Source organism: Onychomys torridus, chromosome 16 (genome assembly GCF_903995425.1).
Source record: "Onychomys torridus chromosome 16, mOncTor1.1, whole genome shotgun sequence".
Taxonomy (NCBI): Eukaryota; Metazoa; Chordata; class Mammalia; order Rodentia; family Cricetidae; genus Onychomys; species Onychomys torridus.
In genome coordinates, this window is record NC_050458.1 from 57,117,201 (window position 1) to 57,143,629 (window position 26,429).

General features: G+C 38.8%; 1 protein-coding gene across 2 annotated transcripts in view; it reads left to right on the forward strand.

The window, feature by feature from the left end:
• Nucleotides 1–25,972, forward strand: part of Cntn1 (contactin 1) — a 311,527-nt gene extending 285,555 nt beyond the window's left edge. For both annotated transcript variants that reach the window (XM_036207695.1, XM_036207694.1), the window contains exon 24: nt 23,750–25,972. In XM_036207695.1, coding sequence (XP_036063588.1) covers nt 23,750–23,826 — 77 coding nt within the window. In that variant the 3' untranslated portion in view covers nt 23,827–25,972. The remainder of the gene's footprint in view (nt 1–23,749) is intronic.
• Nucleotides 25,973–26,429: the final 457 nt, after the last annotated feature.

The window sequence follows — 26,429 nt, forward strand, 5'->3', positions numbered from 1 at the left end:
TTACATGTGTGACCTTAATAATTAGTGAGTTAAACTGTGTATTTTCTATAAATGTTGGTGTACTAATAACATATAGCATTATGGTAATATATATCTACTCAAAGGGATTGGAAACAATCTTTGTTCCCATGAGTGGATAGTACGATAGATGTGAGTCTCCTTCAACTGTAATATAAAACCTTATATTGCCTTCTGAAATACTGTCATTAAGTGACTGAATTAAATCGATCAGATTACCTTTACACACTACTTCAAAAGTTCTTCTCCCACGAAACCTCCCAGGTTGGGTGTCACTGTCTGAGTGTAATATGAAGATAATTGTCCATGCAGAGAAGGGAAGGTGAATTTTAGAATTTCTCTCCTGGTATTTGGTATTTATAGACTATAGCAAAAATTTGGAAAACATTAGTCTGTCAAAAAATAAAGCTCTGAATGTTTCTCTCTGGCACTATTCTATATATGAAGCAAGAAATATGCAAAATAACCCTTTGAGTTTTTCAACTACATTAGTAGAACTCTTCTTGCAAGAGAGAAAAAAAATTCAGTGTTTAATGTGCAAGCTACCTTGCCAAATTCTGTTTCTTTTTTAATACAGATTATAAATCCTGGTCTAATTAGCTAACATACACATTTTTAGAGTAAGTATAATTAATGGAAAATGTTGTTTTATCTTAAGGAATTGAACATGTTAATTAGTGTTTGTTATTTGCCTCCATTGCTTGATTTGTGTCTATAACAACTGGGGATTATGCAGACAACTGGGGATCATCCTACATGCTACTTTTTCTTAGGAATGCTCTTTCTGAGTCATGCATAGAGACTACATCCTACTACAGTGAGGGCAAAATCCAAGTCAGAGTCATTGGGAGGGTAACAAAATGTGTGACCATGGGTTTGTTCATTCAACCCGGTGCTTGGAGCACAACACATATAACGCAGGACCTGGAACCAGGAAATTAGAGGCAGACTAGGACATACTCTCTATTTAAGGAACTTTAGAGTCATAGGAGATAAAGCAGGTCAGCAATAATTGCAGCAGGATACCTTAAGTTTCATAGAAGTAAACACGGAAGAAGAAAAAAAAGTTAATCTATGCACAATTGTTCAAAAAAATGTCCTTTAATGACTCTCAAAAGATTCCCAAGTGTGTTCCAAATGTAAAGCAGGTGAAGTTTTTATATTTTAGGATTGTTTTTTGTTTTTCTTTGATTTAAGCGGGATACATTATGTTTCTGCATTTCTAAAGCAAGGCAGTGGAGATAGAATTAGGGCAGAGATTCTAGAGTGGTCCACGAGAGTCAGTCAATGTAACAGTTACCTAGGTGGTAATGTCTTATGGGCAAAGGAGAGGAAACATTTAGAAAATGACTTCTCATCTTCTATTCTGAATACCTAAGTATGTGGTGATATCATTAACTAGACTGAGCAATGCATGACAATGGGAGATTTTCTAAGACAAATGACAGAGATAAGAGTGTATACATTAAAGCGATGCTAGGACAAAATCGGGATCACCTGAGCAAACAGACCCAAGTGCAGATGAGTAAAAGCAGCCTGGGCAGATGGCCAACAGTGAGTCCTCCCTCTCAAACTTCCTTCAATTCCTGGAAAACTCAGTCTGCCTTACTTCCTCTTCTTAGAACTGTTTGTTTTTATTTCATGAGTGTTTCCCTACATGCATGTAAGTTTGCTTGCCTGGTACCTACTAAGGCCAAAAGAACAGATCAGAGATCCTAAAATTATAACTACATATGGTTGTGAATAGCCATGTGCGTGCAAGGAACCAAACCTGGGTCCTCTACAAGAACAGCAAGTGCTTTTAACTGCTGAGCCATCTCTCCAGCTCCATGAATTATTTCTATAATATTAATATACTGTGTTACAAACCTTTAAAATATCTCTGTATAAAAATTCAATGTCAGGAGGTATTTAGGTGACAAGACTCAACTTCTGAGGAGAGGGAGCAATGGCAATAATTCCAAAAGACATATAATAAATAAGAGAAAAATAATATAATTAAATAAATAAAAAGCATACAAATATATAACTAAAAGAAAACTTCCATAAAAAAAACAAACAAACAAAAGAAGGCTAGAAACACTGTTAGAAATGCTTTTATTTCTAGGAATCTTGATTCTGACTTGCTATGTGAGAACTGACTTTTTTAACATGAACATAGTAGTTTCTTAAGGAACTCCCCAGAATTCCCAGTGATTTGAAAAGAGTAGCTGGTATGTTGCCTTTATAAACTCCTCACATGAATGATAAAAGCTAAACTTTCTCTTGAACCTATAAAAATTTAAAAAGCACTCAATATTTCCAAGTCTGGAACCATGAAGCCATAACGGAGAATTCACCTTTTCAGAAAAGAAGTAATTCTCAAGCCCATATCCCCAGAACCAAGAACTCTATGCAGCTACACTATAACATGGTCAGTATTGTTTTACAGTGTGGATGAGATGCTCAGCACAGCATGGCAAGACACCTTGGCCAGCCAATGTTCAGTTTTAGTCAGTGACTCCATATACATTTCTACTTTTTTGAGAGTTTTTCACCTGTGATTGTGCAAGGGGCAGGTCAACTATTTAGAATCATTCAATGGTAATTCAATGAATTGGAGTTTCTTAGAACTCCATACCTGGGGCAAAACAATAAAGCTCCATGGACCTTTCTGATAGACATGTGATTCTGGATCCTGCCACAAGGGTATCATCTCATACATGAGTTCATAATCACTTTAGGAAGAAAAATATTAAATTCTGAGACACCTTTTCGAGCAAGAGAGATACTAATTTCTCATAGCTCTGATGCTATGGCTGAATAAAGAATGGTCAAATGAGAATTTTAGTACATTTTCCCCAGAGAGAATTTATAGGTAGTCATGTCCCCAAATCATGATTTAAAAGCCAAGGACTTTTGACTGCTGTAGCTATATTTAAAAGCATTTAGACAGCCATAATAATTCCAGCTCTCAACTTGTTATGTTACAGAAAGTGAAATCACTGTGTTCTCTAGCAATGCTGAGATGTCCACAAAGCATCTGGGAGAACTAAGTTCAAATCCCCAGGTCCTTCTTCTATAAACAGAGACAAAGATTCACATTTTAATTACACATTGTACCTACAAAGCAAAATCAACTCTTGCAAGGTGCCTTGTGCAGAGTGGACACTACTCAGTGATAGAAATTAAAACAATCAGTTGAAAAGATATTTCTCAATGATCTATTAAATAGGATGATTTATGCTACGCATCATTCTGTCCAAAGAACTTACAACAAATAAGTCATTGTAAAGACATCTCCTTCTCAGTGTGCCATGCCATCACTCCTTATCTTTTAAAGTTGTGGAGTCTCCACCTGGTTGTTTGCTAAGGGACTTCATTCAGAAATAAAATCAGAGATGAAAATGTACATCTAAGTTCACCTGTGCCTATATTTTGAAAGTACCAAATCCCTTCCACATCAATTAATTGCTTAAATGACTGGTAGTTAACATCTCAAAAAGAGTGATATGAAACAGAGTACAACATCCACTTTTGATCCCACATCCTTGATAGAGACCTGTCTGAATCCACTCTACCTTGAAGAAGACGCTGTTCCGTACCAACCCTATCCTAGCACCAAGGGAAGAATTTATCCATAGTTAATTGAATATTATGCAGCATGCCAATGAGTGTCTTCTGAACATTCCATCTCACGAATAATTGAAGGAAGGCACGCACAATGTAGAGTTTCTGTACATGAAGACAAGGATTCATAGGATCCAGGTTCATGTCAGAGCAGAGTTACAGGTTTAGCTGTCTCAACCATTTGCAGATAATGGGCCCCGCCATGATCTCAGGCATAGACAGATGTTAAGACCAGCAAAGACTGTCTTTTTTTTAATTTTGTGTAATAGGAGAATAGGAAAGAATTTCATGACTGGGAGGTAAATCAATCTCTTTAGTTTGAATTTTCTTGTTTAGACACACTTAGAAATAAGTGTAAGGACAATTACATGGTGGCCAGACAGAACCTTTTTTTTTTCCTGCAAGGAGAACCTCTTCCTCTGTTCAGCACAGCAAATGTAACCAAACAGGGAAGAAGAAACATAGAAAAAGTGAGAAGGAAGTGCTGGCGGTTGTGCCTGTTGCCCTCTAAACCTAAGTGCTAGGGAAGGGTTACCTCTCCGTGAGTGAGAACACATCAGTTTCCAAACCTTTTCATTCACTCCCCATTTTACCGCTGGACCTCAACCTGATTGGATTCAGAAGAGAAGGCAGAAGCAGTGGAAATACATTCCTTGTTTTATGAATCTGGCACAAGAGAGTGGCATCTGATGCCCCCAGGTTGTCAACTTCAATTGAGCTTAAGAAAGAATGACTCTGGCAGCAGTTAGATATTTTCCACAGTGTCTACATGGACACTGTGCAGAATGTTCTAGCAAAGAGCGAGTTCCAGAGCCAAACTCATAGCCTGTGTAACAACATGCTCTGATTACTGGGGATATCAAGCAGAAATCTGGTACCACTGGTAAAGGTTTGGCATATTCTGTGAATAAGCAAACTCAGGAAGCCCATTGATGGCATGCTGTACATTGGATGAATAGGACCCTGAGTCTGGAGGCTGAGGACATTGTATCTTACTCCAGGCCCTATATAGTCTTACTAAACACTCATAAAATAAAACCTTTTTTGAATCAACAGATTAAATTTATAATAATGGCTTTCACAATACACACTCACCTATTTTTTTAAAAAATGATTCTTATACATCCCTAGTATATAAGCATTCCACTCTCCATAGTCCAGCTCAAAGAGGGTCAGAGCCCTGTGAGAGGAGGTCCCATAGTCAAGTAAGCAAGACTAGTATCCAATGGCATCCTCTCTTACCCCAAACTTCACACTCCTGCCAAGCTGTCACCTTGCTGTTTTAAGATGTAATAAGCCAATTATACGAGTCCTCATAATTATAATTTCACCTCGCCAAAGATTCCTATCAGAGTTGAAGTTTTGAGTGTGGTTCCTTTTGTAGTTCCTGGTTAATGGCTGGTGGTCATTCTGTGGCAATTGCTCAGTCAATTATGAGAGGAAGTGCAGCCTGGCAGTCTGGTGTTTTCTGTTCAAAGTGAACAGCATGGCATAAATACCACTGCAGTACACACTGCCAGCTACTGCACACAGCTGCCAACAATACAAATGGCTGTTTTGCTTGGCTTCTAGGTTCCTAATCACAAAACAAGTAGAAGAGGCAAGATTGTTAGTGGCTTTCACTCTTCTGGAAAAAAAGGCCACCAAAGCTAGTAATGCTTATATGATCAAGCTCTGGATATATGCCTATAAACTAATATCATGTTTGATTATTACAAATAAGAAAAAACAGTGTTTGAAGTTTTTATGGATCAAGGCTTGATATCCTTAAATAGAACAGTTGATCTTAGAATCAAAGCTGCATGAGCAGAGTGCTAACCTTCAGACTTTTAAGATGGAAGACTGCCATTTTGATAATTCCTTGTCCACATCCTGCAGAAATGAAACAGCCAAAGATCACAGCCTCTCAGGAGTGTGTTTATGGTCCATGGTCTCAAACTAGCTACTGACTGAACAAGGAATGTGTCTTAAGCGTTTTCTCCTCTACATAGATTAGTATTTTGCTATCTCCAAGATTCAAAGAGCCAAGAAGATAATTAAAATCAAATGCAAGTTAATACATAGACGCAAGAATGAAAAAAAAAAACATATCCTAAGATCAAAAGGAGGGCAAAAATCAAATATAGAACAATCCTGTTATACCTAAAACTCAAATCTGTTTCATTTTCTGATTTTTGTATATGTTTTCTTTTCTAGTTAGACTCAAAACTAGTTAGAGTAGCTAGGAGGTGGTGGCGAATGCCTTTAATCTCAGCACTTGGGAGGCAGAGGCAGAGGCAGACAGATCTCTATGAGTTCCAGGCCAGCCTGGTCTACAGAGCGAGTCCAGGACAGCCAGGGCTGCACAGAGAAAACCTGTCTTAAAAAAACAAATTAGTTTTGGTAAATGTCTATTATTTCATTTTGTCAAAATCTAAAAAACCTCAAGAAACAGATTTGAAATATGAAGTAGTATGAACATCCCCCTTCCCCCCAGTGGTGGGAGGCACTGCTCACAGCAAATTCAATTAGTTTATCAACTTTCTAAAATGATGTTTCCTTCCATTGCATTTTATTTAGTTTTTTTTTTTTTTACTTTATTTTACTTATTTACTTTTAACTGGCAAATAGTATATATTTACAGGATAAATGTGATATTTTGATCTATAAATATATTGTTGGATTCAATGAAACACATGAACATGCCCATCATCTTACCAAATTGCATTTTTTGTAATGAGAAAGTTAAAAAAAAAATCTCTTTTTTTTTTTTTCTGGACTGGCAACATTCCTAGGTAGGTAAAAAAGCACTGCCTCCAAGCCTGATGGTCTAGGTTCTGTCACCAAGAAGGGGAGTGAGAAGTGCCCCCACCAAATTGTTTTGTATACACATTCTACATGCACAAACACCAAGAAATATGGAAAGAGTTGAGGCTATTCTTTTAAGTGTTTTCACTAAATATTGTAGACATTGTAACAACAACAATTTGGATATATGGCCTAATGGAAATTTTCATATCCACCTCACTCATGTGAGTTTTTACTGCATACTCCATGTCGAATTCCAAGCAAGTGACCTTGACCTTTCTGCTTGGGAGAGGGGGGCTGTAAATCTTAAACTTTCAGTGTTAAGGTGTAGACAAAAGAAGAATAGTATGTGAACTTGGAATAAGAAACTATAGTGTGGGAGAAATAAAGATCAGAGAAATGACCGGAGGTCAATGGCACTCATTCTGATGCTGTTGTCCTCAGACTTTCTGGTGTCCTAGCAATGAATCAAGCTGAGGCAAAACACTTGCTTTTGCCTCCATAACTTCCTATCCATCTCATGTTCAGGTACCCAAGACAACTGAGTTGAATGAATCATTAAGATTTACCTATAGGAGAAAAATGGTCCTAAATGAAAGATTGGTATCTCAAAGTTAGGCGCAGCTTTGCCTCCTTTAATACCTAATTTTCCTCCACCACAAAATTTAAGGTAATAATTATATAACTGACTTTTTTTTTTAAATCTATCTACTCTGTGATCCTGTGGAGAAGCAAATACAGCTCAATAACTTGTTGAGGACAGAGAAATACCCAGAATTCCAATCAGTTGTGCTAAGTCCCCCTCTACAGTTCATAGATACCGTCTGTATTGTATTTTCAGATTACTTTCTTATAAATGGTTGAGTCCATATATGTTGTGTGATATTTGGAACACATTCTGACACTCTTAAGACTCCCAATAAAGTTTTCTTTGAATCAGAGGACAAAGCTAGCTATTAGCTGTCCAAAAGAGGTTTTGGAGGACCAAGGACATAGAGAGAGACGCAGGAAACAGTAGGGAGGAGTTTAAGAAAGATTCTCACCCCTTTTGGATCAAGGAAGGAGATAAAGAGGAGGTCATTGGTTGCTTCTCTGCCACTTCTCTGATCAATCAGATTTTTTACCCCATGTCTGACTCCCGAGTTTTTATTGATAAAGAAAAATTAAATAAATGCTTCAAATATAGGACAAACTCATCTGTCTATTCCTTGGTAGATGAGGTCAGAAATTCTGACAGGCCCCCTCAGTGGAGAGATCTCCCTGTGGCAATGGCTCAAGTACCACTCATACTAGTTCGCTGAGCAACTTAAGTCTCCAGTTGTTCTTGTCTTGAAGAGACCTAAACAATTGAAAAACAGGTGGAAGTTAGGAATCAATTGGAGAGACTCTAAAGAACTCAAGTGAGTGGTTACCACAAACCTATTTTTCCAGTTTTCACAGTATGACTGCAGAATATACATTTCCACAGTTGTAGACATAGTAAATTTTAATGGGCAAACTCCTTGAGGAAAGGATTACTGTAGTCCACAAGCATAGAAGGAACTACTCACTTTGTCAGGTCATCCTCCGTGTTCATTCACCCTCCATAGGAAAAGTGTGTTCTTACTGCCCTTATCCACAAAGCCCTTTCCCTGGGGAATGTGTAAGTTCTCCCATGATGAATCAAAGCTCCCAGGTAGCAGTTGTTGGTCTAGGGGGAGGGTGACCCAACATTTGCGTATTAGGTAGTCTATGAGAGAAGCTACTGTATGTTTGCTATCAAAAACTGGGTTTGTGAGCTAGAAGTTCAGCTAGGACTTCCTATCTACTTGGGTCACATGTCTTTTGAGGAGGACAATGTGTGTGTCAAAGATGGGAGGAAACTCTGAAACTAAGGCAAGTCTGGGCATTTCATGTTTGAGCTCTAGACTCTCAGGCCAGTACATTGTTATCTTCTTCCTTTGGTTGGGTTTCTATTTCTTAAGTCAAAGATACCTGATTACCAAAACAGAGAGCAGTTACACAGGAGCTGGTCTATTCCTTAAAGTTTTGGTATGCCAAACTTATAGTATTTTTTTCCCATCTACTCTTGGAAAATCATAGAACAGGCATGGAGAAAGAATAAAGGTAATCAAACGTTATAACGACCATCCATTGGTAGTTTCCTGTTAGCCATGAATTTTTTGAAGTACTTTAATGAATCAACTGTTAACCAATGTAAGGAGTGTCCCACATATTCCTTGGAGTGGTGGAGTTGGAGTGGGTCATAACACAGCTGCCAGGATTGCTAAAAGAAAGCAAAAGATGGCAGCCTGCTGCCTTGAAACCTGTCTTTGAATATACATTCCTTTTCCACCCTGTTTAGTAATGAGCTTTCATATATCCTGATACCTTATTAAGACAAATTATGCTGTGTATGTTCATGTACACACATGTATGCATGTATATGCACATCTTTGATGAAAAGATCCTCAATTCTCGTAATAAATAGATGAGATGAATTTAGTCTATTAACAGTGGAAGAAACTAGACTATAAAAGGATGGATCAACCAGGCACAGGCAAAGGCAAGGTTGGTCCTTGTTGCCTGCCTCCCAAACCCCTTACTTTGAGCCACCACAAAATATTGCCAAAACGCTCTTACAATCCCTAATAAAAGGGAATCATTAACTGCTTTAAAACTACTCATGGAGAGGGTAACCTTCTTCCTCATCACGGTTCTTTAAAAGTTAGGAGGATTACACTATGGAAAGAATTGATAAAAAGAAGCACCACAGGTTTGATTCAGTTCACATGGGTTTCTTTCCGTGGTCCTCTTCCTTAAACCAACTCTCCCATAGCACTCACATAGTGCTTTCTCTCCCATCTGTGCTTTGTAATCAGAAAACAATACGACTAATGGGCAGTGCGATTCAACTGGAGTACCTTCTATGTAAAAGGCTCAGAATAATTCAAGCAGTTGAAATTATACTTCGGCTATATGAAGCACTGTATGAAAGTTGTCCATAGTCTAGGTGTTAGCACATGGACACAAGAAATGATACTACAAAAAGAAACTCCTAAGTATGATGATTTTGTCAGCCAAATGGACATGGTACCTGGGGTTGGATGCTTGTGATCAATTTAAACATCAGAAAGGAGAATATATACATATACTTATAAAACGTTTCTGAAAATTCCATGTATGAACTCAGTGTACTTTGTTCAGATTCATTGCCCCTACTTCTTGTACTAATTTCTCCTGGATCCACCTTCTATCTGCCACCCTGCTTCCAAATTCATGTATTTTATATTTTTTTTTTGTTTTTTTCCTCCTTTTATATTTGTGTTTTAATTTACACATCAGGAATGTGTTCCCCTGTCCTCCCCACTCCTGCCCCCCCCCCCACCTTTCCCCCATCCCCTCTCCTCCATTCCCATGTCCTCCAGGGCCAAGACTCCTCTGGGGATTCAATTCAACCTGGTGGATTCAGTCCAGGCAGGTCCAGTCCTCTCCTTCCAGGATGAGCAATGTGTCCCTGTGTAAGCCCAAGGTTCCAAACAGCCAGCTCATGCACTAAGGACAGGTCTGGGTCCCACTGCCTGGGTGCCTCCCAAACAGTTCAAGCTATTCAACTGTCTCCCTTATCCAGAGGGCCTGATCCAGTTGGGGGCTCCACAGCTTTTGGTTCATAATTCATATGTTTCCATTAGTTTGGCTATTTGTCTCTGTACTTTCCCAATCTTGGTCTCAATAATTCACGCTCTTACAGTCCCTCCTTTTTCTTGACAATTGGACACCTGGAGCTCCACCTGGAGCTCCACCTGGGGCCTGGCTGAGGGTCTCTGCATCCACCATGATAAATGAAGACCACATAAGATCAGGAAGAAGCAAAGTGCTAGAGAGGTCCCTAGAAATCCACAGTGATACATCCACTGTAGACTACTGGCAATGGTTGAGAGAAAGCCTGATGTGACCTAGTCTGGTGATCAGATGGCCAAACACCCTAAAGGTCGTGCTGGAACTCTCATCCAATAACTGATGGAAGTGGATGCAGTATTTTATATTTTTAAAGCCTACTGAATCCAATTGTGCTTTAGGTGTGGGCTCATCCACTGGGTCATGATTGGCCTACCAGAGACCACACCACTAAGGAAAATTGACCCTTCTTGTCTCAGCAGCTATCAACTGTCAATATCTCCTCAGCTGGAGGTAGAGGTTCATTTCTTCTCCCTGAACCATGATGGAATGTTGACTTTCTTGATCTTGTGTAAGTCGTGCAGGAATCCACAGCTACTGTGATTTCATGGTTGTCTTGTTGTGCCCAGAAAACACGGTCTCATCCTAATCCTCTCCATCTTTTAGCTCTTCCCATCTTTTTATGCCCTTTTGTGATGCTTTTTCTACCTTGCTGGGGCATGTGTAATGTAGAAGTCCTTCTTATGGCTGAGTCCTCCATTGACATTTATTCTCTGTACTTTGACTAGTTGTCAAAAACTAGAGTTTCAGTGTTAACTACTGTCCACTACATAAATGAACTTCTCTGATATGTCGACTCTATGAGGTTCACTAATCTGTGGCTGTTTGAAGCTATGTCCTTTTAGCAAAATAATGTTTATAAGTTCACAATTATTGCCTATGAGCTCCCTAGCCATGTGTTCTTGATCAGATTTACAGAACCAGGAATTTTATCTGCCCTTAGACTGGGTCTCAAATCAAATAAGTACATTCTTGGTCATCCCCATCACATTCTTGCTACTACTTTCTACTATTGCATCAGTGGGCTTATGTTGCAGGTTGATTATTACTGTAGCTCTCTAGGCTCATGGCTGGGTCTGACTGCTGATGACTTTTCTCTCCAAACAGGCATAATGGCACCTTCTGGTACTAGGAAAGCTAAACAGTCAGTACCAGCTTAATTTCTCCAAGTCCTGTGATCCAAATATGTAGTGTCTTCATCAACAGAGTTTCATCTTCAAGTTTTGGTGGGCAACCAAAAGCAATGCCACTAAACTGTATTTTTTGTGGGTTTCTAGGACCCCCCCCCCAGACTAAAAACAGCTCAAGAGGAGGTAATTTACACCTGGCACTGCCCTTTTTATTTGGCAACATATGAATTCTGAGAGGAGCACTATGCCATATATGAGGTGGTTTTATTTAAACTGGTGTGTGTGTGTGTGTGTGTGTGTGTGTGTGTGTGTGTGTGTGCACGCGCACATGCACGCACGCACGCACGCATGTGCATGTGTATGTGTTGGTAGGTTTCCACATGACTTTCTCAAATACCCTTAGCTATCTCTAATCTTACCTCTCCTACTATCCTGTCCCCCATTATTTCTTTTTCCCATTTCTATGGCTTATGCTATACTATGCCCCCCACCCCTTTAATATTTTTCTCTCTCCTCGCAAGTAGTTCTGAAAGGTGCTTTTATAAAATACAGAAAATTTCTCTACCTACACAAAAGACTATTTCACTTTTAACTAAAGTAACTTAATAGAAATTTCAGCTCCCTCTGTCTGTACATGGCTGCTCTCTTTACCCAAAGACCTCCTTCCTCAGAATGTATCTTCCTCCTCCAGATTAATGAGAGACCCTCTTTCTTCCCCCATTTTTCCCTATCTGACCACTTGTACACGGCAACCCCCCCATTGCCTCTGTGTTCACCCCATCTCTGGAAATTGTCCTGTTTTACTTTGGTTCTGCAGTAGCTATAGGATATATATTCTCACCTGAAGATTGAAAGCTAGGAGCCTCACATGAGAGAAGAGGAGACACAAACACACATGCACACACTTCATGTGATTATAATCCTTCTTGAAGAAATTGGTAAGTCCAGGGGTTCAATTAAAAAATATTCAAGAAAGTCCAGATTCACCAAGATACTATAACTTGTTTTTATATTTATTCTGATATGGAAAAATGATTCATAGGACTGATTATTTGTTCATATTTAACATTTAGGAGATCTATGAAAGCAAAGTATATAGTCAGTAGATACAATGTAAGAACTACAGCCATTCAGGAGAGTAGTAATATGACATATGGTTTGTTAAGTATGAACTCAACATATACGGAAAACCCCTCAAAGATATATTTTTATATATCTCACATTTATAGTGACTGAAATGGCAATTCAATTTGGTCTCTAATTTCTGTTTGGAATGTAGAGGAGAACTGAAGATGTAGACCACAATTGCATAAACTTGAGCCATTAGAGCCATTAAGTATAACACATAAACACAAAGAGTTTATTTTAAATAAATCAAATATCCTGATGTCAAAGCCACAAATTATGAAATTGTGTTTGGTTTGCATCCTAACACCAGAACTTCAAAATGGCAACCCCAATTGACTAAGCTGCTTTCTGCAGCCACAGTTAGGACCGTGCCAAGCCACATATTCAGAAAAACACATCAACACATACCCACTGCTGATGTAATTGTGGTCAATGGACAGTGCATTGGTGAGACCCTGTAGTCACCCTCAGATGGGGCTTCAGGATAGATGATTTAAATTAGGTCAGACAAAGAAAATTAAATGTTTTTCTGTTTAATTGAGGTTTGTTATTGGTCATCTTATCAGAATATAATAACATGTGGGGTATGGCATATTTTTTAAAATATGCAGAAAAATAGAAGGTTTAAAAACCATGCAAGAATTAAAAAAAAAAAAAAAAAAAAAAAAAAAACCTCTTTCAAGCAGCATTGGTAGTGACTGTAATTTTCCAAATGACTTTTTCCCCTTTTGTACCCTTGCCTGGTCACAGTAAGGGCACACTACAGTATCCTCAGGTGGTAGGATTATGCCTTTGGTACTGAGCAATACTGAGGGAGACCAGCTCCCACTTTTTTCTCCAGGGTACTCTTGAGCAGGGAGAAATGAGGAATATGTAGAGAGCAGTACAGCAGAGAGAGATAGTTAGAAACACAGGATGGCCTCAGGATGGCCTGGGTCAAAACCCACCAGCCTCTTCTGTCTCTACTAAAGGACTTTAAAGGAATGCCAAGGGGTGGAGCAAAAGACCTCTCCCCAGCATAGCCAAGTGCAGATTAGCCCAGACCCCTGGGGACCATGCATGTGGTCAAGCCATCCCCAATGCAGCCCTGCTGTGTAAAGCAACTCACATCTCACCAGAAAACCTTTGTTGGGCCCCCACACAATACCCAAGAGTCATTCTTTGTGGTGATCATCCTTTGCTAAGTCATTTGCCCTGAATTGGTTTTAAGAAATTTATACTGGCTTGAGTGATGTATTTGTTTAGTATATTATTGAGGAGGTAGAATATAAGATTAAATTTACAGTCCCTTTAACATACTGCTGATATATGCATTTGTATGCTCAGTTTTTCATTTCTTATTCTAAAAACCTGAAATAATGACTTATCACACACAAAAAAATACCTACTGCTCTGGACTGGGAGGTTAACATAATATGAGTGTGTGTGTGTGTGTGTGTGTGTGTGTGTGTGTGTGTTTGAAAGAGAGAGAGAGATAATGAAGATGTAAAGAAGGAATATACCTTCTCAGTCCCACTATGTAAGGACCACCAGAATCTATTTTGTGCTACTGAACAGCGTATATGAGATCCTCTAATCATCATCACGATTGTCATTGATATTGACAGCAGTTGACCACATCTGCATTATGGATGCTCTTGAGCAGCTGTTAAGGGCCCAGGGGGCTTTTATATTCTGTTCTCAAGTTTTGATCCTCACTGATTACTTTTTTTTTAGATTTCCTTATTTCTTTTTGGGATTATATTGTAATCACATCACTTTCTGTTTCCCTTTCCGCCCTAAACCTTTCTATATAACCCTCCTTGTTCTCTTTCAAATTCATGATCTCTTTTTTCATTAATTACTCTGTGTGTGTATTTGTGTGTGTGTGTGTGTGTGTGTGTCTGCCTATTTGTCTGTCTGCCTGTCTTTCTGCCTGTATTCCTAAATGAATAACCACAGCCTGCTCAGTCCATATAGCATTTCTTGTATGCATGTTTTCATGGCTGACTGTTTGGTATTGTAGAAGCTTTTAAAATGCTCTTCCCTGAAAAAGACCATTTCTCCTGATCTGAGAACTCCTTAGTTGCCTGCTGTTCTTTTGTAGGGCTGGGGCTGAGTGAGCTTGTTCCATCCACATTAGCATGTCTCTTGTTGTCCTCCTCCTGCTCATGTTCCTTAGGTGTCACTTCTGACATGATTAGGGGACACAGTCTCCCAGTAAAATCCCTGATCCTCTGGCTCCTGCACTCTTTCCACTCTGTATTGTACACTGATTCCTAAGTCTTAGGTGCAAAAGCTCTGTGGAAGATATATATGCTGGGGCTGGGTTCTATAACTTTGATTGATTGTGGGTTTTCTGTAACAGTCTCCATCTGTTGCAATGAGAAGTTTCTTTAAGAGCAGTGAGGATAACACTTACCTGTATAAAAACTAATATTTAAAGTGTAGTTATGGATTATGCTGTTTAAAGTGGTGGTTGTAGGTTCTCCTCCAAGATCCATGAATTCACTAGTTCTGGCCTGTTGGCTGAGTTTCCAGTACCAGGTGTGAGTTCCCTCTTGTTGAATAGGTCTTGAGTCCAATTAGAGAACTATTGGTTACTAAAAATATATGTGTATCACTAATGCACCCATAGGATTATAATACCATCCTGGTTGGTCATCAGTGTGGTTCATGGGAATCATAGCTATGTGGGACCGTTGGTTACTTCCCTCTTTTAGAATCTTGCATGATGCCTTCTGGTACCAGGAAAGCTAGTCCTCAGGGAGGAGGCATTCAATTCCAGCTCAGGAGCCTCTGGGCCTTGTGTTTAGTTCATGGTGTATTCAGCAACAGGGATTCATTTACCTTCCACCTCTAAGAGGCAACCATGGGAAATTATAATAGCTGATAATATTTGGGGGGTCTCTTGGACAAACTTGACCAATAACTCAAAAGAGGAATTCTTGTGTCTGATACTGAGGTCTTAGTTAGATGTCCATAGGCTCTTGGACATTGTCAGCCAAGATGGGAAAATTTCATGTGTTGATCTTTGCCATTCTAACTGGTATATCCTAAAATCCCAAAGCTGTTTTTGATTTTCATTTTCTTAATTGCTAAGGAATGATGAACTTATCTTTGATATTTCCTAGTCACTTTTCCCTTCCTCCTTTTGAGAACTCTCTCTCTTTAGGTCCAAAATCTAGTTTTTTTAGTTTTTTATATATATTCTGGATATCAGATGTATAGCTGGCAAAGATTCCAATTCTGTGGTCTTTATATTGACCCAACTAATTGCTTTGTTACGTGTGAAGAAGATATTCAGCTTTATGAAGTCAATTGTTGGCCTTAATTCTTGTCCAAATTTAGTCCTATTCAGAAATTTGTACACCTATATCCTGTAGGGTGCTCCATATATTTCCTTCCAGAAGTTTTAGTTTTCAGTTTCACATTTAGATCTTTGATCCACCTGGAGTTATTATTTGTACAAGGTGACAGATTCAGGTCTAATTTCATTTTTCTGCATGTAGACATCCAGTGTTCCCAGAACCATTTGTTGAAGATGCTTTCTTCCTCCAGCCTATGTTTTTGGCATCTTTGTCAAATAATAAGTGACTGTGGTTGCATGTGCTCATTTTTGAGTCCTTGATTTTGTTCCATTGGTCTACATGTCATGTCTGGTTTTGTGCCAATACCATATTGTTTTTATTAATATGGCTCTGTGATGTATCTTGAGATCAGAAATGGTAATCCCTCCAGCATTGCACTTTTTGCTCAGAATTATTTTGGCTATTTGGGGTATTTGTGTTTCCATATGAATTTTATGATAGTTCTTTCTATTTTTATGAAGAATGAGATGGGGATGTTGATTGGGATTGTATTGAATCAATAAAGAGACTTGGGTAGAATGGTCATATTTGCAATATTAATTCTATCATCCATAAGCATGGGATGTCTTTCTAATTTCTACTGTCTTTCTCCATGTCTTTTACTTTATTGTCAAAGTCCTTTACTTCCTGGGCTAGGTTTTCCCTAGCTATTTTATTTTCTTTGAGGACATTATGAGTGGAGGCGTGTCCATGGTCTCCTTCTCCATATGTGTGTTGTTGGTGTATAGGAAAGCCATTCTTTTTGCAAGGTGATCCTGTACCCTGCCAAATTTCTGAATTCATTTGTTGTTTCTACAAGTTTTCTGGTAGAATTTTTAGGAACTCTAAAGTATCGAATCATACCATTTACACACAGGCACAGTTTGACTTCTTCATCCTCTGTTCTTGGACATTTCACTTCCTTCTCTTACCTTATTGCTCCAGCTAGCACTTTGAGCACAGTGTGGAAAAGAGGTAGTGATACTGGGCAACCCTGTCTCATTCTTGACGTCAGTGGCTTTTCTTCAAATTTTCTGCATTTAAGATATTTGCTGTGAGTTTCTCATATATAGCTTTTATTATATTAAGGTATCTACCTCTAGTCCTACATTCTCTGGGATTTTTATCATGAAGTCATGTTTGTTTTTCTGCATGTATTGAGATGACAATGTGATTTTAGTCTTTAGGTCCATTTAATGTGGCTTATTGTCATATCAGGGATAAAGCCAACTTGGCCATATGTATAATATTTTTAAATTTATCCTTCTCTTATATATACTACATCCTGACTGAATTTTCACTTCTCTCTTCTCCTAGGCCTTCTCCTCAATACCCCTCTCCCTCAGATCCCTCCTTCTTTGTTTCTCTTCAGAAAAGGACGGGCTTCCTGGGGATATCAAACCAAACATGGTATATCAAGTTGCAATAAGACTAAGCACATCCCCTCATGCTAAGGCTGGATGAGGCAACCCAGTAGAAGGAAAGGGGTCCCCAAAACTGGAAAAAGTATCAGAGACAGCCCCTGTTCCTATTGTTAGGACTCCCCCAAGAACAACACCAAGCTAGACAACCACAGCATGTATGCAGAGGAACTAGGTCAGACCATATAGGGTCCCTGATCATTGGCTCAGTCTCTATGAGCTCTTATGAGCCCTGCTTAGTTGTATCTTTTTTTTGTATGTCTGCATTCTGTTTGAATGTATTTTACTGAGAATGTTTTTAGTCTATGTTTGTTGGGGATGTCTTTCTGTATGCTGTGAACGTGTTGCTCTGATTGATTGATAAATAAAATGTTGATTGGGTGGTAGCCAGGCAGGAAGTATAGTATAGGCGGGATAAGGAGAGATGAGAATTCTGGGAAGTGGAAGGCTGAGTCAGGAAATGCTGCCAGCCACCACCACCATGAGAAGTAAGATGAAAAGATACCTGTAAGGCACGAGCCACATGGCAAGTTATAGATTTATAGAAATGAGTTAATTTTAGATATAAGAACTAGATAACAAGAAGCCTGCCATGCCCATACAGTTTATAAGTAATGTAAGTCTTTTTGTGTTTACTTGGATCTGAGCATCTGCCAGAGCCAGGTGGACACAGGAAAACTCCAGCTACATATGTTCATCAAAGATATTGGTCTGAACTTTACATTTTCTATTGACTTTATGTAGTTTTGGTATTAAAATGATAGAGATGTCATAGAAAGAATTTGGGGAAAAGCCTTCTGTTTGTTTGTTTGTTTTTTAATAATTTAAAGAAGATTCTCTGTAGGTTTTCTTTGAAAGTTTGGTTAAATTATTTTGTGAATCTATCTAGCCTTGGACTGTTTTTGGCTGGAAGGTTTTTTGTTACTATTTAAATCTCATTTGTTATGGGTCTGTTTAGGCTTTTGAATTAATCTTGATTTGATTTTGGTAGCTTAGATGAATCTACAAATTCATCCTTTTCATTTAGATTGACCAATTGAATGGAGTACAGGTTTGTAAAATATTTCTTCATGATATTCTGCATTTATTTGGTGTCTGTTATAATGTTCCCCTGTTTATTTATGATTGAAAATATTAAGATACTCTCTTCCTAGTGCTGTGGAATGTTCTGTATGTTACATGTGTTGCTCTGATTTGGGTAATAAATAAAACACTGATTGGCCAGTAGCCAGGCAGGAAGTATAGGTGGGACAAAAAAAAAAAAAAAAAAAGAGAGAATTGGGGGAAGTGGAAGGCTGAGTGACTGGCAAGCCGCCACCATGACAAGCATGATATAAGGTACCGGTAAACCACGTGCCATGTGACAACTTATAGATTAATAGAAATGGATTAATTTAAGATAGAAGAAGTAGATAACAAGAAGCCTGCCACTGCTGTACAGTTTATAAGTAATATAAGCATCTGAGAGATTATTTTATAAGTGGGTTGTGGGATTGTGGGGGCTTGGTGGGACCTGGAGAGAAGCTCTCCAGCTACATCCTGTGATTTTGTTATTTGGGCTAAAGGTCTGTCAATCTGTCAGTATCCATAGTTGGTGATATCAACTGCCCCCAGGAACTCCCACACATGTCTTTTGCAAGTGGATGTGGAGATCTGCAGGATAGTCAAAATTCAGTCCTAGGATAATGTCTGCCTTCCTCTCTGTAGGTTTTATATTAGGTAGGTGATACAAGGGGCCACATAACACTGCTGTCATTGCCAATACCTCGCATCCTAGGAGTTGGAAGGTCTCTAAATGTTCAGTTGCCCATTCAAATGTCTCCTCAGTCTCAGAGGCTGTGGGGATGTCATCCACATATTATAACAATATGCTCTCTGTGTACTTTTGTCTGAATTCCAGAAGGTCTACACTCAGTGCCTCATCAGAGTAGGGGAGTTTTAAAATCCCTCTAGAAACTGAGTCCACATCAGCTAGATAGTATAACTGGCTTTTGCATCTGTCCACTCTAAGGCAAAAAAGACAGGTACCAAGGGGAAGCAGAAGAAAGCCTCCTTAGGTCTAAAGCTATAGACATCTCTTTCTGGTGGCAATAAGCTTAGGCACATGTACAGGCTTGGGAGTGTGGGGTAGATGGTTTCTACCTTTTTGTTGACCTCCGTTAGGTCCTAAATCAACTGGTAGTCCTGAGTACCTGGCTTCAGGACTGGAAGTAATGGAGTGTTCCAGGAGAAATGACAAGGTATAAACAATGCTTTTTGTCCCGACCATCCAGTCCCAAACAAACATGTAAAAACTTACATTAATTACAAAATGTTTGGCTGATAGATCAGGTTTATTGCTAACTAGCTCTTGCATTCAAATTAATCCATCTATTAGTCTATGTATTGCCAGGTGGCTCATGGCTTTACCTGTGCTCTAGCATCTTATTTCCAGGGCAGCTTTCTAGAGTCTCCTTGACTCCACTGTTCTTCCTTTAAGTCTTCAGTTTGATTGTCCCACCTAAGTTTATCCTTCCTTGCTATAGGCCAATCAGCTTCATTATTAATCAATGAGAGTAGTACATATTCACAGTGTACAGAAGGGTTATTCCACAGCAACAAGGGATGAGAACTCCTGCCTCTCCAGATCTGCCAGTGTGTTTGGTGATCCAATTTTGGTTCCCAGGTCATGAGGTATTGCTTGACCCATACCAGCATGCAGAGCTTAACAACTGGACAATAATTGATGCCTGATGGGTGGTTAATCTAGGCTTGTTTCCATCTGCCCAAACAGTAGGGTATTGTAGTTGGAGCTTCTATAGATACTCTTGTTGGTCGGTTTTTCCTGTATGGAGCATGTGTTCTGTGGAGGAGTTATCCCTCCAATAGACAGCAGGTCACTAGAATGTGGACAGGGGTTTGGCCTGGATACAAGGTGAGGTAGGCCACCTCTTCTCCAAAAGATATGGTGGTGGTCCTCCATTTTCTTAGCAGGTCCTTTCCAATCATGGAGTATGAGCAATCAGGCATCACTAAGACGGAGAGTACCACAGTTCTCCATTCCAGGTCTACAGTCTTGGAATGACATCCAGGGAAAATACTCGTCTTTGCAGGTGCCTCTCGATGTGACATCTTCTGGGAGGTGACTGGCCCAAGAGGCTACATTAGGATAGGGTGAGCTGATCCTGTGTCTGCTAGGAACTTAATGGATTTCCACCCTACCTTTGCTGAGACCCCTTACCTCCTGTGGGCTTAATAGCATGGAGCCCTGACTGTTGGAACCAGCCAATGAGTCAAATGGGGTACCTGAATAGGGACATGAGGGTTGAGAAAAAAACAGAGACAAAAGTGCAGCACGAATCTTAAATGGTCTTATTAATAAAAACAAATGCAGAGCCAGATATTGGGGTGAATGCTGGAAGATCAGAGAGACAGAACAAGCCACAGCTACCTTGGGACCTTACCAGTTCCTCAGCTGATCCTGTTTCCTCAGACTGGAAGCCTTTGAGTCCTCATCTGAATGGGTCTCAGCTGAACTGTGCTGCTACAAGCCTAAAAGCTCAACCAGCCAAATGCTGCTAGTTTCTGGTCCTCACACCTTATATATCTTTCTACTTTCTGCCATCACTCCCTGGGATTAAAGGTGTGAGTCACCATGCTTGGCTGTATCCTTGAACAGATGGATTTCTGCCTCTGGAATGCTAGGATTAAAGGCGTGTGCCACCAGTGCCTATCTTCTATATTTAATATTGTGCCTGTTCTGTTCTCTGACCCCAAATAAATTTATTAGGGTGCACAATATTTTGGGTAACACAATATCACCACACAGAAGAATAGATGGAGACACAAAAATAGTCAGGAGGGCTCTTGGTCAATACTAAGCAGCCCTGGGTTTATTTCTCAGCTTGCTCCTATACAAACAAGAACAATGCTTACAGTCACACAGAATAGGCTAACACTATCTCAAAAGAACCATGTCCCATTCCGTTCTTTGAGTTAAGGAACAGGCAGTTTCATTATCTCCCACAATGTACCTCCTGCATGTAGATAATATGTTTTTCCCCCCATGGGCTTTAATCAAAGTCATGTTCTCATGGCTTCCAACGCTTAAGGAGCAAACAAGCTTGAACTCTCTTGACCTATAAGTCAAGATGGACTCCAGATTAGAAATGGAATCTTTGTGGGCTGTCACTATTATACCTGACCCCAACATGTCTCCCTTAATTGGAGGACTGGGGAAGGGGATTTTGTTTTTTCCTTCTGGTTTGGGCATCTATTCTATCAGTGTACTTTTTGTTTATAGTAAGCACATTGATCCTTCTCCTTATCCCCAGGCCTATTTTTTCTTGGTCTTCTTTGGTCTATTTTCTTAAGGTCAGCTACCACATTGGCTAGTTTCTTGCCCTGTTTTTCCTCTGCTGAGTTGTTGTAGACTTTCTGAGTGATTTCTAAAAGCTGGGTCCTCTTCATACCCTTAAATTGCTATAATTTTTAAAGTTTCTTTCCAATGTCTGATTCTGACTGCACGACAAAGGCGTATTTGTTACTTGCTCATTTTCTGGGGCATCTGGCTCTATCAAAGTAAACATGCAATATTGTCAGGGGGCATGCAAGAAGAACAGCAAGCAGCTTTGGAACTCATAGAAAACAGCCCATTGGTCAGCATAATCACATTGGCTGAACCTTAGAGAGGTAGAACCCCAGGACATGTCTTGAGGACCTCATTCTATTCTTGAGCATAGTTCTTCTTATTGTCCTTGCAGACACTGAGTCCCTCATAATCTATGAGTTGTATGACAACTCTAAGGGGGTCTCTAGCCCCCCACTGGGCAATGTCACTGGTATCTTCAGTAATAGTGATTGAGTTTTTCCAAGCATTGCTACTAGAGCAGATTAATGATTCAACCACCAGCCTTAGAAAGAATGTAGAGATGTAAATTGTTAATAAAGTTAGGTGACGATGTTTTTGTTAATGACTTTGTTGTAAAAATTCCCAGGGAACAATTTAAAGTTTAAAAAGGCACAATTTAGTTAGTTGAGCTAGGGACTCGTTGAGGTGAGGGAACAAGAACAATGTCAGCCTGGCTATTGCTGGCTGACATGCCTTTTGTTTTTTGCTAAAGATGGGTTGGTGATCATAGGTGATGATTAATTCCCTATACCCATTTTTGCCCTCAGCTTCCTTATATAATTGAACAAAAACTGTTGGTGAATGGGTATGCACCCTGAGGATTTAAAAAAGAAATGACTGATTGTTTTTTATATAAAAAGTTTAGATTTGTGATTCTTTTAGGATTTTTTGTAAGATAATCTTCTGTAATAAATAATAAAATGTTTGATCCTTTGTAACTATAAAATGCAGTCTGCCAGTGGAAGAACTGGATGAGAAAAAAATACCTCACTTGCTTACACTTTGTTAATCTATAGCAAGTTTCTTAGACATAAATGTATGTGGGTCCTTGAGAATAGTTTTTCACCTGTGATACCTAAAATGTTTAATCATGTAAGGGAAACAGGGAACATACTGTTTTTTACTTGTATTCATTGTAATCATTCACTTGAAAAATAGAATGTAACAACCTTGTAATTTTTATACTGCTTGAAAGATTTTGCTGAGGTATATAAGCTGTAAAGGAAAAGATAAAGAGATATAAAAGGAAAATATCAGGGAAGAGGTAAGGGAACAAATAAAGAAGAGAGACCTTGACATGTTGAAGATGTGTGTGTGTGTGTGTGTGTGTGTGTGTGTGTGTGAGAGAGAGAGAGAGAGACAGAGAGAGAGAGAGAGAGACAGAGAGAGACAGAGAGAGAGACAGAGGGAGAGGAAGAGGGAGGGGAGAGAGGGGAGTTTTCCTCTTTATTCCCAGTCCCAGAGAACTAAGTTTTGCCCCCTCAGAGAAAAAAATCTGTCATGTGATCAGACTTCATGCCTCTTCTTCAGTCTCTGATGTGCTGAAAGCTGGTCTTCCAGCAGCACAATCTGCCCCCAGGGTTGTTCCAGGAACACAGAGGGCCATTTCTCAGGTTTCTGAATGACCTGACTATCCTTGGACAGGTTAGTGAGCCTCATAGCTACTGATTTCAAGGCTGCCAAGAAGACCTGGTAAAAATGGTTCAAAGCCTCCTTACCTCTGTCAGTGTGGTGGTGGTGGGGGTCCTGTATAATGGAATAAAAAGAGCATATGTGTATGGCATAATTTTAATATGCAGGAAAGTAGAATGTTAAATCAAAATTTGCAAGAATGCATATAGGACTTTGTAATGGCATAGGTGATATGTGTGCCTGCACATGTGGCATTTGGTCTTTATTTATTGATGGTACTTCTTGATCTTTTACCTTCTGGTGGAAGTTTGAGACTTCTGGGACACAGGAACATTAGTATTCCAATGTTATTATTTTAATGATTTCTTTAAGCACAATGTAGAGATCATGCACGTGATCTCACACACAAAATCTTTGATAAAATATTTTTATTTCACTCATATCACTAAGAATAAGAGAAATTTATCTTGCATAAAGGACCATTTGATGTTCAGGACAGCACAATCCTGCCTTCTCTAAAGTAGACTGGATAAGCAGGAGAGAGTGTTGCCGATGAAATAATGAGCATGATTTTGGTTTGCTTTGTAGGTGTGTCTATGCTGTCTTCGAGTCTACTCAGCTTGCTACTGCCCTCCCTTGGCTTCCTTGTCTACATTGAATTCTGAATGTTGTGACATCTGCTGTTCCCAGCCCAGCACAGAGGATGCTCTTCATCCTGGGATGACTGTAATTCCTTCTAATCCCTGTGGCTCCATCCTAAACCAAATAAATTAGACTCTAACAAGTTATTCAACTGATTTCCAACACATTATGACTGAGGCATTCAGGAACCCCTTCATCCAAAAGAATAACTTTTCAAAGGAAACAAAATGATTTTTAACTCGTTCCAATATGCCTTATAAACCATTTAACCTGATTCTGTGAAAGTTGCATGATTTAATTCAATGGACAAGTTACAGTGTTCAATTCAATACCATAGGCTGTAGAGTGAAAGTAAAATCACCATACATGGGTGCTTTACATTTAATGACAAGTTGTGAAATTAAATAGAGGTTGAAATGTTGATTGTATGTGGTATGTGTAAGAGTAATGCCGTTTCTTATATTAGCCTATCTGTTTGGGGTACTGCGTATTTTTGAAAGACCCCTGCCATTCATCATATTTTGAGTCTTCCATAAAACTAAAACAAAAGTAGAACAAAAACATTTTGACATAAACATCATCACCAAATCACTTTACTGAATGAGTTGAGAGTTTTTGACTATGAAAACCAAATTACAGAACTTACTATCAGTATTCTTATTTTTGAAGTAATTTTCTACATATTTGCTTTTCCGAATCTATAAACTTCTTCAGTTCGTTTTCTAATGCCGACGTTCACATGCCATGTGAGGATTTCTTACTTTTGTATCCGAATCTGAAGTTGTTTTGTGCTTTTCCTCTCATCAATGTAAAGTCACAGAACTTGAAGTTCATCTGGAGCATCTACTGCTCTGTCTATTCATATGTGTAATGACAGGCTTGGGGGAGCAGTGTGCTTCCATTTTATTGCAATGTGATTGTCTTTATACAGTTAGAAATAAGTGACAGTACAGTATCAGAATCTCCGAATGTCCTTGTTTCTCCGGTTTTATGCTTCATGCCTAAGTAGAAGCTCTTGTTATAGAAGGTGTAGAATCAAGAAATCATATGCAGGTCAAAAAAAGCTACAGAATTCCATTTAAAGAAATTTAAAGCTCATTTCCCGTTTTAATGCAATACTGAAAACTGGCTGAAAATACCAAATCAGAATGTTGCTAGTGGTCCTATGAAGAATATGCAAAGCAGGGAGGCAGAAGAGGTAGACAGCATCCTATCCAGGGATGTCTCCCAAGTGTTGATGTGGAGGAATTTGTGAGATGTGGAAAGGAAACCTGTGTTTCCTCATTATCCATGGTGTGCACGGAGATGTGTCTGAGTGTGGGTGTGAAAGAACTCGGGTAATAAAGAATTAGCTGGCTCCAGAAATAGTGCAATGTTTGGTTCCTTGAGAGGGCTAATCCTATTTTATTAGCACAATCTTGCTGGCTAATTAGAGACAGAGTTTATCTTTTTAGAAAGGATACCCTATAGGTCCATAAAGAATATTTACAGGAAGCAAAAATAGATCTATTAATATGTTACCCCTATCTTTAATTTGTATAATTTTTGTACTATATGTGTAAATGCTTAAAGTCCTCATTATAAAAATATCAATAAATATTTCATTGATTTACATGTAACACTTTGTTATACAAATGAAGCTTTTTAAAATCAGAAAACGGATGCTTTCCCAGTAGAAGTATGTCAACAAATGATTGACAGATTTCATAAAATATTTAATGATTTGAAAAATGAGAAAATGACTTCATACATTAGGGAGATGAATACTCTGTAAGCTTTCTGTACAAATGTGTTTTCCTTGTTACATTTGGGGTTTTCCTCTTGCAATGTGACCCATGTTGGGCATTTTTATATCATCAATAATGACATCTTTTGCCAAATGCATGCCTGCCTTTTATTTTCTAATATATGGTAATAAAGACCAAACTGGCTAGATTTTTGCATGAAATGGTTCTGAAAGATAAGAAAACAGACTTGAAGGTTGTTTAGTTTTTAAAATGTGGCAGATAGACTCAACTCTCTCATGCACTAATGACTTCTGCTTTTCATTTTCTCATATAATTGTACAGAAGTGACTGGGACCATCAGTTTTAAATGGTTGTCAAGCTAACCAATGTATCATATGCTTTAAGATGCAAGATTCTTAATTAAACTTTATATAGCTATAGACACATCTGTTGTTTCTTTGTATTTCAGGAAAGGTAATAGTAGTTTTATTTGATACTGATAAATAACAAATTGATTTTTTTAGTTATTTTTTATCATTTTTTCAATGGAGTAGTATAGGACTGTGGTTTGTCCTTTTTATGAATGAATACAAATTATAAAGAAATAAATGTCTTACTGTTGCCCAAAAAGTAACTGTCCTTTTAATTTACCTGAAGTTTATATTTTATTTATTTTTTTAGAAAGTATTCATTATGAGTTTTGTGTCATGGAGTACTTACTCCTGGGTAAGTAAAACTTTAGAGTCAAAATAGTTCAATGTTATAAAAAAAAAATACACAGGGGCTGGAGATAGTATTCAGTAGTTAAGAATACTTACTGCACCTTTATCAGACATCTCACTGTCAACTATAACTCCAGTTCCAGGAACCTGATGCTCTCTCTCTCAACTACAGGGGCA